This window comes from Grammomys surdaster, unplaced genomic scaffold (genome assembly GCF_004785775.1).
Source record: "Grammomys surdaster isolate TR1022 unplaced genomic scaffold, NIH_TR_1.0 313, whole genome shotgun sequence".
Classification (NCBI taxonomy): Eukaryota; Metazoa; Chordata; class Mammalia; order Rodentia; family Muridae; genus Grammomys; species Grammomys surdaster.
This window is the reverse complement of record NW_021604732.1, coordinates 2,557,228-2,576,973: the sequence shown is the minus strand read 5'-3', so window position 1 is coordinate 2,576,973 and position 19,746 is coordinate 2,557,228. Positions and strand designations below refer to the sequence as shown.

General features: G+C 40.3%; 1 protein-coding gene across 4 annotated transcripts; it reads left to right on the top strand.

Annotated features, from left to right (window-relative positions):
• The first annotated feature begins 2,640 nt into the window (after positions 1 to 2,640).
• Positions 2,641 to 8,189, top strand: Med7 (mediator complex subunit 7). 4 transcript variants are annotated; one of them, XM_028777663.1, is made up of 3 exons: positions 2,662 to 2,724; positions 5,429 to 5,599; positions 6,168 to 8,189. In XM_028777663.1, the coding sequence occupies exon 3, from the start codon at positions 6,185 to 6,187 to the stop codon at positions 6,884 to 6,886; it is 702 nt and encodes a 233-aa protein (XP_028633496.1). In that variant the 5' UTR covers positions 2,662 to 2,724; positions 5,429 to 5,599; positions 6,168 to 6,184; the 3' UTR covers positions 6,887 to 8,189. The 4 variants fall into 4 exon arrangements, with proteins under 4 accessions (XP_028633498.1, XP_028633496.1, XP_028633497.1 ...); XM_028777662.1 differs by lacking the exon at positions 2,662 to 2,724 and adding an exon at positions 2,761 to 2,888; XM_028777665.1 differs by lacking the exon at positions 5,429 to 5,599 and having other exon boundaries at positions 2,641 to 2,724.
• Positions 8,190 to 19,746: the final 11,557 nt, after the last annotated feature.

The following is a 19,746-nucleotide window of genomic DNA, read 5'->3' as shown; positions in this document are numbered from 1 at the left end:
GAAATCGAGGTAAGAATGAATGAAAACAGAGTGAGTCATGGGTATGATGGTTTGCATATGTTCGGCCCAGGGAGTGGCACTATTAGGAGGTGTGGCTTTGTTGGAGTAGATGTATCGCTGTGGGTGAGGACCTTAAGACCCTCATCTTAGTTGCCTGGAAGCCAGTATTCTGCTAGAAGTCTTCATATGAAGATGTAGAACTCGCAGCAAGCAACTCCTGCATTATACCTGCCTACAAGCTGTCATGCTCCCACCTTGATGATACTGGACTGAATCTCTGAACCTGTAGGCTAGCCCCAATTAAATGATGTCCTTTTAAGAGTTGTCTTGGTCATGGTGTCTTCTCACAGCAGTAAAACCCTCACACAATGGGGGTGATGGCAATTACTCAAATCTGAAACACTGTAAATAAAACCAATGCAAGAGGCTGGTATGGTGGATTCAGTGGCGTACTGGAGGAAAGAGGTGGGGGGGTACCTTTTGCAAACGGATGCAGTGCATTTGGGTAAAGCTGAAATACAGAGTTAGGGCCTGAAGTACAGAGGTGAGGGGGCTCCAGGATCTGTATGGTATTACATATGTCCCATCACATGGATGGTCTCTGACTGACAAGTGGCGTCATAGCTCTAAGTCCTGGGGTGATCCATGATCAAGTAAATATCCCAAGTACTGAGCCGGATTGAGTACAATGAGGACTGGAAATAACACTGCAAGCCTCTGGTGTAGAGCACATAGGTGTTAGGGGAACACTTGATTCAGGCATTTTAAAAAAATAAATGGATGGATTTATTCAAACGGAACATTGATGGAGGGAAGAATGCAAAGATTACAAGCCAATTAAAAGACAGTGGTAGTTAGAAAAGGGTAGCTCTTAATTGGAATCAGAGCCAATCTGAGTCCAAATATTGATGTGGTAGTTTGTTTTTAAAACTAGAAAAGTCATCCCTTCTCCCCTCTCTCCAAATTCTCACAGCCTAAGCTGGCTTTGAACCATGTAGCTGAAAGGACCTTGGGTTTATGAACTTCAGATCCTTCTGTTTTTACCCCCTATGCACTGAGGATACATATGGGTCTTTGACATTCAGATCTTGCAAGTACAGTCAATAATAGACAAAACTAAGTGTTCATTACACTCATAATTTTAACCAGTCCCTATCCCTTATGTAGTGCTAGGGATAACTTATGTGTATTATTCTAGGCAAGCTCTCCATCAGTTGAGCTACATCCCTAGTTCTATTAATTTATCTTTGGGTGATGGCTAATCTTTAGAAGCAGAAAGACTGGAAGGCATTTTCTTGTAGCCGCCCAGATAAAAGGACATGAAGAAAGGAAACTACCTTTTGGTTGCTTGCTCTCACCCTCAATGGCAACTTCATCTATTCCGCCACTGTGTCATTCCTTTGCCAGTATTAGAACCAAACTTCTCTGGGATTCCAACATGGACTCAAGACCAGCAGCTCTCCAGGGATCCTTCAGACCTCCAATGCCAGGTGGGATCTGCTGAGATATCCAGCTTCTTAGACTGAGCAACTACAGGATGCTCAGCCTTTCAGGTCTGAGACACCATTGTTGGACTACTTGAACTGCATCTTGTAAGCCATTCTAATAAGTCATATATACATATATATCCATAGGTATACACACATTCATTCTACCAGTGTAATAATCCCGAGTACAGCTTCAGTAAGATAACAATTCTATGGGTATAGGAAAAAATGAAGAGCCCTTACCTTTTAGATGTGCATACTGGACTAGAGAAGAATGATAGGGAGCATATAATTGTGGAAGTCGGTGGTGAGCAGGCTGTTCTTTTGCTTTTATGCCTGCAATTCTCCACATATTTAAAGGAAGAAACTGGGACATTCTTGTTTGTGAAGCATAGCTCTTTCATCAGAACATTCTTATCTCTTTTAACTTGCAACATTCGTTCTTAAGACTCCCATGAATGAGGACATCTGTTAACAATTCTGCTACATATGTGGGGGGAAGGTCTAAAAATGGAAAGTTTTCTTGCTGGCCCTGATGGCTCATCTCTGTATCTCTGGCTTTCCTGGGGCTGGGAAGAGACATTTGAAGCCAGCCTGGGCTAAACTGTGAAATTATCCACTCTCTCCACTTTTAAAAATTACATTAAGTTTTTTTTTTCACTTGTCAATTTGTGGAAGGATTGTCATAAGACATATTTTAATTCATAAATGAAAATAAAAGTGAATGGAAGGGGAAAAATGAAGGTTTAGGATGTTATTCTTAATCATGTTCACAAATATCTCCGTATATATGAATATATAATAAAGTACAATCTTGTTTTTTAAAAAAACATTTTTGATGATTAGGTTAGCGTTGATATAATTTTAAAATATATTTCTTATCTGCATGTTCTGACTTTAACAAAAGGCAAGTATTTAATTTTAAGAGTCTCATATAAAAGTGGGAGTGGCGAGGAATGGAATTACCAGAGAGTACTTTCTTCTACTAACAAAAAGTACAAAGAAGCGCTCTCCTGACTTAACTAAGAAACCAGACAGGAGATCTTTTCCCGGGAGCGGGAGATGCGGGAGTGCGCATGCGCAGTATCTTTAGGGCGGGAGTAGAACTTGCTATAGGACAGGCTTGGTAGCCAATTAAAAGCCCGCCTCAGAGGCTTCTTCCTGAGAAGGCAACCGGAACTGGTGCTTCCTCTGCGCTGAGGAAAAGTCGCTGCCGGAAAAGCAAGAAAGAGCTGAGGTGAGCGGGCGGCGGCGGTTGGCGACCGCAGCGGAGCCTGTCTCTCCGCCCCCGCGGTTGCGTCTCTCCCGGCGTGGAGCGCCGAGGTCCGGAGCGGGACAGGCTGGGAAGCCCGGGCTCGCCTTCTTCCCACGTCTCTCAGCGCAGCCTCCCCGGGGCCCGAGGTAGGCGGCCGGCCGAAGGTGCGCCGAGTACCGCTCGCTCTGAGCGTCTCGCGGACGGGACGACGAGCCGGACTGGAGGTTGGGACGTCTGAGTTCTCGTCCCCACGCCACGGGCTTTTAAAGTGTCGTGGCCTTAGCCTGCCCTGTCGCTGTGGTAAAATGATAATAGCCACCAGGGAGCGCGGGGGCTGGGGGAGGGGATGGAGAATCCCGGGCGGATCCGGATTCATCCTGTACCAGACTTTCCCAGGGGTCTCAGTCACAGGCACACAGTGAGCCAAGTGGCCGAGCTTGCGACGCTTCCTTCCCCCCCCCCAAAGTGCACGCTAGAAACTGAATTGTGTTACTGTTAGCAAGTTACGATCTCCAGCGGCTTTGAAAAGTTCAGTTTAAACCGGTGATGGGCGGTTTTTGTAAGGTGGCAGGCATAAGTTATGGGGGTTTGCACTTTGGCGCAACAAAACAGCCGAAAATACGGAATACAAAAATCCCGTTGTACAATTTACCCACTTCTGCACGTTGAGAATTGACTTCTTGTCCCTAAAACCAAATTGGAACTAGTCACGCCGTTATGAAGATTGAAGTGAAGATGCGGGCCATTTATTAGAAACCTTTCGGAAACTACGGGTTTAGTGTGGGTGTGGCTAAGGGAAGCGCAGATCTCCAACTTCAAAAGCCCTCGGGACGAAATTTAGAGGCCCAGTGTTGACTTGATGTGGCTGTAAGTAGCCATTCGTGTTTTAGGAGTGTACAACCTGAATTAGCTCACACAGTTGGACAGTCTGAAGAATTTGAAGTGGCTTCCCTCAGATTTAACATTCCCAGTATACAGAACCCTTATGTTACTTGCCTCTGTTGTTGCCGGACAGTGGTGTTGCCTTGAATCTCAGATCAGTGTGAAAAAGCACTCAAGAATCTTCTCATTGTATAGTGTACTTAAACTCAAACTGGAAAAAGCAGAGGTTATTTTGACCATATGTGTTGGGATTTAGGTTTTAAATTTATGTAGAAAAGATGTAAAAATGCTAACGTGTTAATAAAACGGTACTCTACTCGTAAAGTGGGGCTTCCTTCAGAAATCTTGGAAAATACTATAAATATGAAATTTAACAACGGTGACTTTTGTCAAGCTGTATAGAGAGATTTAAGTGTTTAGTTTTGGAAACCACTGTTCAGTAGAAAGCAAAGTGACTGATATTGATTGACACTGTATGTAGTTTGATTATGGGAAAGAATAATAAGTAAGGCATATGACATTTGCATATAAATGTTCTTTCCCAGAATAGGTTCCAACATATGCCTACCAAAAGGAGTTAGACATGGAAAAAAATAGTTTATCATGTACCATATAAAAGCACCCGAAATACAGACCCTTTTTTCTTAGTTTTCAGAATATATGTCTGTTCTTTGAGAATTTTATACACACACACACACACATACAAATACACATACACACGCATGTGTTTTAATTATGCCCGCTGCCCCATTCCTCCAGTACCTTGCAGATCACTACCAACCATATCTTACTCCTAATTTTATATATATTTTTAAATATTTACTTAGTTTTAAAAGATGGATCTTTAAATGAGGAGGGCACAGGCTGGCCCAATCTCACTATGTAGTTCAAACTGCCCTTGAACTCACAGCTATCCTGCTTCTCAATCACTAGGACTACAGCATGAACCATCATGCCTAGGACAATTTAGGTCTTTTTAAAAAATGTTTAAAAATAACGGTAATAAATAAATAACAGTCCTCTGCCAAACCTGTGGTGGACTCCGCTGCTTGTTTTCCCACTTTGTATGCTTTACATTTGTCAGGTTACCTAGAATATGTGAGTCCTTAATCTAGCATCCTTCTTTTCTAAACAAACAGAACAGGTCTTCATGATCACATGAAGTCTGGCAGGCAGTAAAAGTGCTCTTTAACAAGTGAGAAGGACTTGAAGAGATTAAAAATAATTGTAGGATTTCCAAGTGATGCTGTTTCATGTTCTCAGAATTTCCTTAATAGACAAAGTTTGCTTGCATATCTTGACTTGGGTGTATAGTTAGATACTAGACATTGTTTCATGGCTCTCACTTCTGTTATCTTCACGGCAATGAACATGGCGATTCAGCATTTTAAAGTCTGATTCTGTTAAGCAACAAGCTATCTTGTGAAAGCCTGCTGCAGTCTTGGGGGAATAGAGTTAAGAGCCAGTACACAGCAGGCTGTAGGACCAGAGCAGGTATTGTGAAGAAGACGTAGTACCTGGGAGTCAGTGGCTAGGTTTAAATGGTTATTCTATGGTAAAAATGACCTTACCATTGTCTACTATCAGTTACAGACTCTGCCTTTATACTTGAATGTTGGAATCATGACTGTGGTGTTATCACAAAGTGGACATAGGGCAGACCTTTTTGGAAGGCCGAGTCTTTAGTGTGCAGTTTTCTGCACCTTCCCTGCTCTATCCCATTAGTCTAACAAATGTTTTTCATCAGATCTTGATGAAGCCATAGCTTTGCTTTATTTTTCTCTGTTTCCTCCTCCTTTGCCAGGATCACCTGCCCCTCTAGAGTAAAATTAGCACACCTGTTGTCTTGGCTGGCCAACAAGTTCTCAGTTTTCAAGGAGTATTTTCTATCCAGAAGCTTGAAGATAATATGGTCTGAACCCACAACGAACTTCTGAACATCGTAGTTGTGTTGATCAGGCTGCCCTGGTCTTAGGTTGGTACTTTTTTCTCTTCATCAGTGAAGTTTCATGACACAGTGACAAATGTCACAAGACCCTCCTCCTCACACCCTGCCCTGCCCTTTTTTTCAGTATACTTTGCCGAGGTCTATTTTTGAGAAATTGATAGGTCTTCTGTGCTCTGGAAGGGTTGCATGGTTTTGTTTTGTTTTTGCCATTACTGTTATTGTGGGTGCCTGTCTTCCACTGAAATGTGGCCTCCATCTGAAGGTTTTTTTCTTTATGCCCTAGTAGATACCCAGCTGATGTGGGTTGCCTCAGCTTCCAGTTCCCTCGGATTTTCTTTTTAGATGAAAAAGGTGTAGCTTTTGTTTTATTAACTGCTATTGAAAGCACCAAGGAGATAAAGGAAAATATATGGGTGTTAATTTTTAATTAGAAAATAATTGATAGCTATTCCCTGTAGTAATTGTTAATTTTAAAATCTAAGATCATCTTGTCTTGGACCTGTACTGTCAGAAAAAAGAACATATTCTGAAGTCACTAATTGGGAGCAAGTGATGTTCATGATTCTGTTCTGAATCTCGTGTTCTGTTTCTTTAGGTTCTTAATTGTCTACAATGGGTGAACCACAGCAAGTGAGTGCACTTCCACCACCTCCAATGCAGTACATCAAGGAATATACAGATGAAAATATTCAGGAAGGCTTGGCTCCCAAGCCACCTCCTCCAATTAAAGACAGTTACATGATGTTTGGCAACCAATTCCAATGTGATGATCTTATCATTCGCCCTTTAGAAAGTCAGGGCATTGAACGGCTTCATCCTATGCAATTTGATCATAAGAAAGAACTGAGAAAACTCAATATGTCTATACTGATTAATTTCTTAGACCTTTTAGACATCTTGATAAGGAGTCCTGGGAGTATAAAACGAGAAGAAAAGCTAGAAGATCTTAAGCTGCTTTTTGTACATGTGCATCATCTTATAAATGAATATCGACCCCACCAAGCAAGAGAGACTTTGAGAGTCATGATGGAGGTCCAGAAACGCCAGCGCCTTGAAACAGCTGAGAGGTTTCAGAAACATCTGGAACGAGTAATTGAAATGATTCAAAATTGCTTGGCTTCTTTACCTGATGATTTGCCCCATTCAGAAGCAGGGATGAGAGTTAAAGCTGAGCCGATGGACACTGATGATAACAGCAATTGTACTGGACAGAATGAACAACAAAGAGAAAGTTCAGGTCATAGAAGGGACCAGATTATAGAAAAAGATGCTGCCTTATGTGTGCTAATTGATGAAATGAATGAAAGGCCATGAAGAGTATTTCTTTTTTTTCCTTTTAGTAAGCAGCATCATATATTAGTTTATTTTCTCTCAGACAGTCTTAAGAGGTATAACTAAAGATAAAGGAGACTTTTTTTTTTTCAATTGAAGTGCTATAGGTGGTAATTTAACACTAAACATAGGCCAACAAGTGTATTTGAGTAATTGGCATAAAAAAGCTGAATTTTTGCTTATTGTTTGAGATAGTCCTATTTTTTTGGAGTTGGAATAAAAACTTGAAGTAATAACAAATTGGCATTCTTGGGGAAAAAAAGTTATTTGTTTCAAGATTAATAAAGGGCATCAAGTGTACATGTGAAATTATAAAATGTTTAGACTTGTTCCAAAACAATATAGAAAGTTTATTTTCCTGATGACTGTCCAACAAATTCAGTATTGCACCTTTTCTCCTTATTCTCCATAGAATATTTGTTAGGGGCTCTTCTTTGCCCCAGTCAGGTAATAACGTGGTTATAGTCCAGTTCTATGAGAAATGTACATACTTCACCTTCACAGATGGACACAGGCTTCCCCAAGCAGATACCTCTATTGAGCAGCTGTTCTTCAGTCTCAACATATCTTTTTTTCTGGTATGTGTTTGCTAAAGAGTGTTTCCTAGTCCCCTAGCTATTATATCACCCTCAGAAGAGTCTTGCTTCCAAGGTAGCCTAATCAGAATACCTTGTCCAGTTTATATCCTTTTCAAACACATGTATATGTTGGTAGCACAGTTCTAATCACACAAAGTTATTTATCCACAACTCAACCCATCTTCAGTCATTACAGATGAGGAAGTAAAGGTTCAGAGAGGTTGACTTAACCAACTGATAAGTGGCAGAATCACGTTAGAAAGTAGGTATTCAGTTTCATAGCCAAAGCACTGAACTTCATTTTCTGTCCTCTAGTCTGTTGTACTGAAAATCATAACTAAAGCTACTCCAGTTTTCTAATCCTGAAATCCACCCTTGCAAATATACCTCATGACGCTAGACTCAAACATTTATACATTTATAGACTGGAAGAATGGCTTCTCTTTAAACATACTGAGATGCATGGTTTGTTGGTTAAGACATCCATATCTTAAGATGGTGCTTGTAATTCTACCTAAAAACCCTTCTTAGTAGGTAGTGTTCCTAAGATTCATGAGAGTTGAAACTTAACATGGTTTGGTTGGGTCAGAGTCTGTATGGGATAAGAAATTGGCAAAGATTATTTTGTTTGTTTTGTCCCCTTCCCTCTTTGGTTCCTTGCTGTCTCCACTGGTGGTAAACTTACTATAAATCCATCTAAATAGACATTGAGAGCTATACAATTTCTTCATATACTTGTCTGCTGTGGCTTGACAGCAGTTATAGACAACAGGTAAATGAAAGTACTACTCTAATCCAACTTTCATATATGAACAGTAGTAATAAAATATGGGCACGAAAATTTGAACTTCAGTTATTCAGGCATTTTGTAAAGTATTTTGAGTTTTTGGGCCACTTAAATGTAAATTTCTACACTCTGGGAGTTTAAAATCAGTAGATTTGACTGATGGGCTACATGGTTTAATTTAAATCCTGAAACATTATCACTGAGATACTAACATAGGGCCAGTTGTTATGGGTGCTTGATGGTTGAGGGAGAGAATGGACTTATGAGAGGTACAGTAAATATACTACAGAAATAAAACCAACAAAATTGCCATAGCATTGTTTTACGGATTGAATGAGGTAACAGCTAATACTCTCACCACTCGTTACAAGTTTTACTTATTTTTGGCATTTTTGAGACAGAGTCTTCCTATGTAGCCCTGGCTGGCATGAAACATACTATGTAGACCAATCTGGCCTCAATCTGAGTAAAGCTGCTGCCTCAGCCTCAGTGTTGGAGGTCTAGGCAGGTGTCGCCACACTCAGCTTCTGGTTGTATTTTTCGTTTGCAAGTAACGGGACAATTATGGGGCTCAATGTGGTGTTTCCATGCAAGTAACGGGCCACTGAGTTTTAACTTTAGCAAACCATTGACATTTAGCATTTTAAGAACTGGCTTCATATTGTAATGTGATGATGCTACCAATAAGTGGCAGTCTTGCTTAAGTGTATGAGGCTGTAGCCAGTTACAGGGAGAACTGAAATGAAACCCAGAGGCACTGCTTATGAACTACTCACTCAACTTCATTCAGAACTAAATTAGGCAGTCACATATCTGGTTGGTATCTGTTTGGTATCTGTTGAATCAGGGATGGCTGTTGAGACACCCATAATGCAACTGGAAGTAGTGGCTAACACCTGGAATCTCAGCATTCTGGAGGGTGAAACATGTAAGAGGGTGAGATGTCCAGGCTAATGTGGGCTACCTTGAAAGACATTGTGTTAAAAAGCAAAGTACAACACAGAAAGGTTACCTTAAAGCAACCTTGAGTCTTAGAATCTGGCTCTACTATTTATCAGCTGTGTATCTTTGATTTGGTTTATTAATATCCACAGATGCTCATTTTCATTAACCCAGGCAATTACAGTAGTCATCCCAGAATAGTCCTGTCAGTGAAAGACAACACCCACCCTAATTCCTTCTGAAATCCATTTGACCCCAGACAGTATACTCAGGCTTCAGGCTACCTAGTCATATGCTTAGAAGCATCTGAAATGGTTTTTGGGTGCCCCAGAAACTAGGTGGTACTTGAGCCTGGGGCCTTTGGGAATAGAAGACATAAAAAAAAAAGCAAGCACAAATAATAGAAAAAGTGGACATTATAGGCAATAAGTAACAAAACATGGACAACTTTATCCTAATGAAAAACTTTATCCTAATGCATTTGAAGATTTGGGGAAAGTGGGCATATTCTTAGGAAATTATCAGCACTGATAAGAAACTTGAATAGTTCTTCAAGGATTCTGCCAGCAGGTACTGGGAGATGGGGACAGCATTTGAGATGTAAATAAATAAAATAATAAAAACAAAAAAAAAAAAACCTAGAAGTGGAAGTGGAGATCCCACTAAGAATGTTTCAAGTTCAAATAGCTTCTTTGGCAAGTAAGCCTGATAAATGTTGCCAGTATATAACAGACCCCCACATGCTTGTGCACATACACAAAGAATAAAAAGTTTTCATCTTTTGCAACTCTGTCAGTGAATAGACAAGCAAAACATTTCCCAAGTCTTATAAAGCTAGTATAAACAAAATATTAAACTCTAGAAAAACATCTAGAAATAATTGAATATTATGCAGAATACATTTTATTAAGACAGTATTTTAAAAAAGACTAAATAGAAACAAAATGTGTTTGTAGATTGGAATGCTGAGTTTGTAAAGAGGCCAAATTTACCATGAATTCATTTGTAGCTCCAATCCAAGTTAATAGTTTCTCACCATATACTAAAATTTGATAAGCTGGTTCTGTGATTCATAGGTTTTGTTAAAAGGACCCAGAGAGCCAAAGTGCTGTTGAAAGAGAATAAAGGAAAGCATTTCCCCTGCATGATAGCAGTATCTATCATGCTACTGTAATTAAAGCGAAATGTTGCATTGGCAGAAAGATAGACAAATAGACAATAGGAACAGAACTGAAAGCCGGGAATTTGTCTGTCTATCATTTTGAAACATCACAGAGATGACATTACAAAGGGAAAATGCTGGAATTTTCAGTAGATGGAGTTGGAATAAAACCTACAGAACCTAGCTCCAGGAGAAATAAAGACTTCACTACAAAATAGCTATAACTTTTTACTGAAGCAAAAGTTATTTGTGCTTTTATTAAAAGAAGTGGAGTCAAAGTTGGGAGAGAAGACTCAGCGTGTGAAGGAGCTTCCCACTATGCCTGACTACCTGAATTCCATACTTGGGCTCGAAGTATGGAAGGAGAGAACTTACTCCTAGAAACTGTCCTCAGACTTTCACATGGGGGTGGGGAAGGTCAGCCCAACTGGACCAAGAAGCCAGCTGGCTTCAGGATACTTGAGGACACCGTCTTTGCTCCTCATATCGTTAAATTTTTTAAGCTGATAAAGGCAAATATTTTTAAAATCTCTCAATAAGAAAAGAAATGCTAAAATAAAGCACAAATTACTATTCACAAAAGAAAATATTGGTTTATTCCATTTCAATAAAACTACATTGTGTTCAGGAGTTGGAGAGATGTCTCAGCAGGTAGAAACACTTGTTGCTTTTCTAAAGAATCCTGGTTCAGTTCCCAATATGGTGGCTGACAACTATCAGTAACTCCAATTCCAGGGGGGTCTGGTACATTCTGACTTATAAGGTAGTAGACATGTACAAAGTGCACATTATATATATATATATATGTGTGTGTGTGTGTGTGTGTGTATGTGTGTGTGTGTGTGTATGCAAACCACTCATACACAAATCAGAGAGGGAGAAGAGAGATTGTTGTGTTCATAAAAGCAAACTGTACAGTGAAATGCTATAGTGTGGGGGAAAATGTTTGCAACAGATGAAATCAGCAGAGGACTAACATCCAAAAGATATAAATTATTTGTATTGGTCAATATGAAACACACAGAAACTCAACAGACTGGGTAAAGGACTTGAACAAGTACTTCTCCGAAATTAAATTTAAATGCTGTATAAACAACAGGTTCTTGTTAGTATCCAGGGATATACAAGTTTTCTTATCTTAAAATCAGTGCTTTAAACCTATTAAACTCTTAAGCTACCAACAGTGCTTAAAAAATAATGGCCCCCATTGGCCTAGCCTAGATCCTGGTGCCAACAGACCCAGGCTGCTCTTAACATTAGTCAGAAAAGTATTCTCTTGCAGTGTGCAGTAGTCAAAAGGAGATCTGTATAACAAGGTCAACGTGCTAAGAATAAGAGACCGAGTGCTCAGCTGTGAACAGGGCATTTATATTAATGGCTGTCTCCTTCCCTCAAGTTTCAAGAAACATTTCAAAAGAAGGGATAGAAAGAATCTAAGATAAGAAGATGGAGAGAAGTGTTGGGTGTTGTCTTCTGGACACAAGATGACTAAGACAATCATGAACTCACAGCATCAGTAGTTACCAGAAAAAAAATCTATGCAAGATCAAGCTAGCCAAAATCCCAGCATAGATGGGGTAGATAATCTGCATTTTCCATCCTTACTGAATAGCCTTTGGCAGTTGATAGCTGAGAGAGGGAACTGTCAACTTTTTGGCAGATATGAATGCTTGTGAGTTATCCATGCTCAAAAGATGGCCCACATCTATGCAGATAAGGACATCTCTAACTGGACTTAATGGGTTATTAAACAAAACAAAAGCCTCATGACGTATGGAGGAGGGCCTCTTGTGCATATGAGGAAGGTGGAAGGGGGATCTGGGAAATAGATAATCATATTTCATTGTATACTTGTATAAAATTTGCAGAAGTAAAGAAAAAGAAGAATGGGCAATTTGAGTTCTATCCATTCCCAGAAAAACGTCAATAACAACCTATTTATAAAGACACAAGTAGTCGGAAAGGATTCTAGATACACTGTCCAGTAAAATAAATTACGAAACACCACATTTCACATGATTTCATTCATAAACTTCAAAACCGAGAAGAGCCATATGAATAACTTTGAGATCATGTATAAGCAGTGAAACTTTAAAAAAGACAAGGAGAAGGCTGGAGATTGGTATAGGTGGTGGAGTGATAGCGTATCCTGCTAACGCCCTGGGTTTGATCCCCAGCGCTGGGTTCGGTGGCACATACCTAAGCCTTAGGGAGATGGAAGAAAGAGAAATTCAAGGTCATCTTAGATAACATGGGGAGTTTGAAGCCAGTCTGGGATATGTGAGAATGCAAAAAAAAATAATTAAAAAAAGAAAAGAAAGATTATCACCATAAAATTGCAATTTTAAGAATAATACTTACCTATAGAAGCAAAGTACCATGGTCAGGAAAGAATAGATGACTTGGAGTGAATCATCAAATGAACTTTAGCAGAGTGACAATATTTTTGAATCCAGATTACTTGAGTATTGCTTTCTGAGTAATGAGTAATCCATAGATTTGTGTTTATGTAACGTCCTATTACAGTTTCCATTGAACAAAGTTTAAACCTTAAAGCCATACTGTGAAATCATTGTCCTGTCCTTTTATTGGGAAAATCCTGTCCGTCAAGAAGATTCTGGAAAAGACATGGAGTAGCAGAAGAATTCTTGCTGCCAATGGACAGATAGTGTGAATGAGGCACTTTGGTAAGCGTGATCCCGTAAAGTGGATGTCTTTGATCAGAGTAGAATGAGCACGTGAAGCAGGGATAAAGCGAACTGGTAAGCTGAAATGAAAAGCATAGACGGTACCTCATCAGGACTGACTGATGATGAGTGTGTCTGTGAACTGAAGTGAGAACTTAGCTAGCTGAACCTGTGAAACTCTCAGATGGGCAGAGAGACGAGAGCCATACTGGAGAGCAGTCTGAAGGACCAGTCAGACCAGCCTCTCTGTGCAATAGCGGGAGCTTCCTTTTCAAGATGAGACCACAGACAGGTCGTCCCACCCTGAGTCACAGCTCAGCAGAATGTTCTCATTGGTGAACACTTTTCATCCTTTGCAGTGGCATCGCTGGAACATGAGCAAGCTGATGAGGGGCGGTCTTTCCAGCACTCTCATGTCCTCCATGATGAGGACATTTGCTTTTTCCATTAGGATCTGACTTCTCTTAGAAGCCTCTTGACCAGTGAATCTGACAGCTGAGAAGACAGGCAGCCTTCGCTGGCCGTGTTTTCTGTGTTTCTGTGTAAAGCTTCTTTTTGTTCAGTATGGAACCCCAGCCTATGGAATGGTTCTGTCTACATTTAGGGTGTGTCTCTCCACCTCTATTATCCTGATTTAGGAGTTCTCTTACAGACATGCTCAGAGGTTTGTTTCTATGGTACTTCTAAATCCCATCAGGTTGGCAATCAAAAATAACCATCATAACAGGTTTCTTCCTGAATCTCGAAGTCTCCTTTCTTTCTGGGTGGAGGTTTTCTGGGAGCTGTTTCTTTTTGTTTCCCAGCACCTACTGCTTGTATATGCGTGAATATGACCTACCGCCTAATCTCTCTGTGATCCACTCATAATTGCCAGATATAAAAACTCTACAAATACAAGAGATCTTTATCACCTCCTTAATATGCTGTTCAAGTCCTTGTGAAACACACTGCACTTCTTTATCTTAAGATGAGCAAAGCATATGTAATTTAGCAGTTTTCTGTTTGTTTTTGAAACGTGGTCTCACATATACTAGACTGGCCTTGACTTCTTGATACTCTTTCCTCTATTTCCTAAGTGCTGGGATTACAAGCATGTGCTTGATTTATTGGTTACTGGGGATAAAACCCAGGGCTTCATCCATGCTAGGCAAGCACTTTATCAACCTAGCTATATCCGTAGTCCAACATCTATACTTATTTGGAAAGAGAGTCACATTGGTGTTTTTTCATTGTTGGTGCAATAAAACACCTGACAAAGCACAGCTTAAGGAAGGAAGGGTTTGCTTTAGCTCAGTTTGACTATACAACTGATTGCTGCAGGGAAATGAAGACAGCTTGCCTCATTGTATTCACAGGAAGCAGAGAGAAGTGAATACTGGTGCTCCACTTGCATTCTCCTGGGAAGTATCTTTTTAAAAATATGTATTTATTTCATTTATATGCATACACACTGCAGCTATCTTCAGAAACACCAGAAGAGGGCGTTGGATTCCACTGCAGATGGTGTGAGCCACCATGTGGTTGCTGGGAATTGAACTGAGAACCTCTGGAAGAGCAGTTGGTGCTCTTATCCATAGAGCCATCTCTTCAGTCCTGGAGAAATATCTTTTTAGATCTGTTCTGAATCTTTGACTTGGATTATCTGAGAAAAGGAATTGCTATTGGGATTTTAGAGTTTATTGTATATTCTGGAATCAGCCTCTTGTTAGATGTTGTTGTGGTTTGATATGGCTGGCCCAGTCTTCTCCTGCTTCCTTTTGGAACAAGAAGTAGAACTCTCAACTCCTTCTTCAGCACCATACCTATCTGAATGCTGCCATGCTTCCTGCCCTGATGATAATGGACTGACCCTCTGAACCTGCCAGCTAGCTTTATACAAGTTGCTTTGGTCATGGTGTCTCTTCACAGCAATGGAAACCCTAACTAAGACAAATATTATAGATTATTCTGTAGTGGTTTCTTCACTCTGATGATTTTTCTCTTTGTGACAATTTTTATATTTAGATCCACTTTCATTTGCCTATTTTTGCTTTCATTCCCTGTGACTTTAAGATCTAAAGTTAAAAAAAAAATAATTGTTATTTCAAGTATCCTGAAGTGTTTCTACTATTTTGTTCTAGTGTCCTAGGACTCTGTGTGTGTGTGTGTGTGTGTTTGAGCATTTAATCCAAAAGACTTGTATATGTATATGCTAGACAAATACTCTACCACTCAACCCTGTTTTCTACTTTGTTTTAGTTTCAAGTCTTGATACATTTTGAAGTGTTGAGGCTATAGCCCAGTCAATAGAGTGCTTACCTTGACACCTCTCTCTCTCTCTCTCTCTCTCCCGATCCTGTTTTGAAGGAGGTGAGAGATAGGAGTCTAGTTTCACTCTTTTTGTATATGTGTATCCAATTTTCTTAGTATCAGGACTGTCTCCAATGAGTGATATTAGCATTACTGTAAAAAATCAATGGGTTTTAGTTGAGTGGTTTATTTTTTAGACTCTCTATTCTTGTGTATTGGTTTTTATGCCTGTATCATGTCGATTAGATTACTATAGCTTTGCAGAATACTTCGGAGGTGGATAGTGTAATGCCTCCTTTTCTTTTTGTTCAAGATAGATGTGTTTAAGCGTGTGTGTGTGTGCGTGTGTGTGTGTGTGTGTGTACCCACAGAAACCAAAAGAGCACATCAGATCCCCTAGAGCTGGGATTACAGGTGGTTGTGAACCACCCAGTGTAGATGATGGGAACCAAACCTGGGTCCTCTGCAAGAGTGTGGTTATACTCTTAACTGCTGCACCATCTTTCTGGAACTCAAGGGGCAGCTTTTTATTTCTGAGTTAGCCTTGTTATTTGTTATTGACCCATTTATCTTTTCAATTCCTTCCTAGTTCTCTCTGGGTAAAATGTATAGTTCTAGTGATTTCTCTGTTTCTTCAGGTTATCAAATTTAGTTTCTTACACGGCTTTCCCTCTTGTGTAGGTATCTGGTGCATGAATAACTTTCCCAACTAGAGTGTCTGTAGAGAGACATGGCTGGAGGATCTTACTTAGCTGCTTCCTCCCTCTTTATCATTCTCACACTGCAACTTTTATGTGAGAATATCACTCTTGTATTATATTTGAGATTAATATTACATTTGGGGAGGTGACTTAGGCTCGAGCTAATGAGCATGTTTTGTTGTTATTGTCGTTTGTTTGTTTTGATTCTTTGGAGATTGTGATTGTTGAGGAATGAATGTGTAATCCAAGTTGGGCCTTTGAATGAGTAGATTACCATCTTTTCATGGAAGCACCCGAGGGATTTGATCCATTGGTTTCCAGTGTTGTCAGTCAGTAAATTTTGTATTACTTTGGAGGCGATTTTAGTTGGGTTTTCTGCCACTTGCAGCATAAAAAATATACTGGCTCTTTGGTGAGACAATGTTGGCAAATCAAGGTAGGAGTGTTCTGAAACCATACTGGGGGAGGTGGTCACTAGTAAGGCAGAAATTTGTAAAGTGTGTCTAAAATACGACTTCCAGTGCTGGGCCCCGGTAGAGGAACAAATGTGTTGAAAGTAACTGGACAAAAACAAAAATATAGAAGCCATAAAGCATTTCAAGAGTAAACTGAAACTCATACTTAATCTGTAGCAGTGTCTGTCCTTCAAATACTTACAGCCAGCCCGCATAATCTGATAGCACTGATGACACAAAAATTCCTTTCCTTTCAGCTGTTTGAGACATGGCTTCACTATATAGCTCAAACTGGCCTTGACTTCACAGTCTACCTTACTCAGTTTAGGATACAATTTAGAATATAATAAGTTATGAAAGGTTTAAGTATCCAAAGACTCTTCAAAACATTGGACTCCTGTTGCATGTAATTACAGAATCATTGTGTATTGATGGGTCTTTTATGATCTCCTTTGCAAATGAAGACAGACCTGAAATGTGAATTTCAAAGGAACCAACTTTTTCAGAGGGTAACCTTGAACTCCAGATCCTCCTCCGCATCCCTCTTCTGAGTGCTGGGATTCCAGTTTTAGAGCTGTAGGGCACCACTCATAGCTATGTAATAGTAGGGATCAGTAGGTAAATTTTCTGGGCTGGAGAGATGGCTCAGTGGTTAAGAGCACTGACTGCTCTTCCAGAGGTTCTGAGTTCAAGTCCCAGCAACCACATGGTGGCTCACAACTATCTGTAATAGGATCTGGTGACCTCTTATGGTGTGTCTGAATCAGCTACAGTGTACTCACATAAAACAAACAAACTATTTTTTAAAAAGTTAGTAAAAAATCCTATCACTGAGCTATGTCTCCCTTCTCTCCTTCCCCCCTCCTTCATTTGAGGCAGGGTCTCACTCTGTACTTCATGCTGGTTTGGAATTCACAATGTAGTTCAAGGTAGCCTTGAACTCATGGCAGTCTTCCTGCCTCAACTTCCTGAGTGCTGAAGTCATAAGCACGGACCACCACTCCCAGTTTAAAGTGGTGGCAAAGGATGAGAATATCCTACAGGAGATAGAGATTTTCAGTTCCTAGTGCTAAAAGTGAAAGCAGAAGGCTGAACAATTTGTCATCTCTAGAGGTGCAGCCATTGGGTAGTTGTGTTGTAATATCAAATATAAAGCAAGCTGTGAAGCATCAAAACAAAACAAAACAAAACAAAACAAAACAAAACAAAACAAAACAAAACAAAACAAAAAGAAAAACCAAACCAACCAATCAAATAAGCAAACAAAAAACCAAATCAACCTGAAGCTCACCCAACCTCTAGAGCTGAATACCGCTTTCAGGAACTACAATGGAAACAGGAACTAAAGTAAAAGATAATACAAGAACGCAGACAAGCCAGAGTGAATGTAGACCAGTTCACAGAAAATGGATTTATGGAACCAGCAAGTTCCTGGGAAAGGAAGGAAAGTCTATCATCAATTAAAAGCGACGTCAGGATACAACCATCAGCTGCATGGAGAGTCTGAATCAAGACAAATCAATTAAATAATGTTTTCGATATAGAAGAATGTGATTGTAGTCTAGTACATGAAGTGTACAAGAGCATCTGTTGGGAGCCAACTCAGCCGAAAGCAGCTATCATCTTTGCAGCCATCTCAGGCCATATACCCTGACAAGAGACTTGTTTTCAACAGCCTACAACAACAGCTGAGCACACTCTGATAAACATCTTGTTTTTCTCACATATCTTGTTTTGCTGTTTAGTGCTACCAGCTGCAAGGTTCACGTGGTCTCCACGCTGCTGAGTGCACGTGGTCTCCTCACTGCTAGCTAGGTGCACGTGATATCCACGCTGCAAGGCACATGACGTAGTGCCTTCAGCTGTGCTTGTCCACGAGGGCAAGGCACGTGGTAAAGGGTATAAATACCCAAGATTTCCTTCCAATAAACGAGACTTGAGAGACTTGATCAGACTCCCTGTCTTGTCTCCATTCTTCGCGTCTCCGTCCCCACTCTCTCTCTTGCTAGGCCCTGACCCGTGGACCAGAACAGCAGAACGGGCCATTGCAAAGTGGCCCCCAGAACGTGAGGCAGCTCGGGCGGCTACAAGCATCAATAACTTTGTTTATTTTGTGTAGTAGTGGTATCATGATTGCACAGCAGGATTTCCTTTTTCGGAAGTAGATACACATTCAAGACTGAGAAGGTGGCATAACATATCTATGATCCTTTTAAAATTACTTTAGCAAATAAAAGACCAAAGATAGGAGGAATAAAAACTATATGTGATATGGTATTTTGTCTAAGTAAGAAAAGGGGGAGGTGGCTCAAAGTATCTTCTGTGCAAGCTTGGCTGTTGGACTCTAATCCCTGGAGCCCACAGGGGAAGGAGATAAGCAACTTCTGGAAGTATCTTCCGACCTCTGCACATTCACATATTCCTGATGCCCGCCCCATCTCTGTGTGACACTTTCTCCTTCCTTCCCTCCCTTGCTTTCTCTTTCTCTCTGTGTATCTCCTGCATCTCTCTATTTTTTTTGTCTCTTTCTTTTCTTCATGCACTTGATGACAAAATTATAAAAGTGAAAAGGCATAAGACTGTATTTTATCTTTTTTTGTAGGTTTCCAGAGACTTAAGGGAAGTAGGAGTCTAATTATTGCTAAGCATGGGGGTTGGAACCAAGGTTTGTAATATAAGGATTTTGTTGCAGTTGGTTTTATTTTTGTTTTTATTTATTACTGTAACTTTTTATTATTCATTTGAACAGGTAGCTGTTTTGGATGTTGTTTGCTCTTAAACAGGTTATGTATTTGAAAGATGATGAGGCCTTCCTGTTGGTGAAGCCAAGGGGAAATTGAGTAGGTCTCAGGGAGGACGCTACCCTTAGGGGTACTAAAAGTAGTTATTGCAGAAACTTGAGTGAATTCTTCAGAGATGGCTGTTACAGAGAGCAAGCCAGGCTTCCCAACTGGCTTTGGCTTGGTGCTTCCCCATGTGATCTCTCCCTCTTGCTTACCTTACCCCTATTGTGATGTCACTCTCCATGAGATCCTCCCAGAGCTGAACCAACACTGATGCCTTGTCTCTGAGCTTCCAAAACTGTACTCTATAAAATGCTTTTCTGTATGTTACCTCTTCGGAGTGTCCTTATGATAGAAAATGAACAAGGGCCTTGCACTGCCTGGTTTTCTGTGTCAACTTGACACAAGGGGGAGAGAGAGAGAGAGAGAGAGAGAGAGAGAGAGAGAGAGAGAGAGAG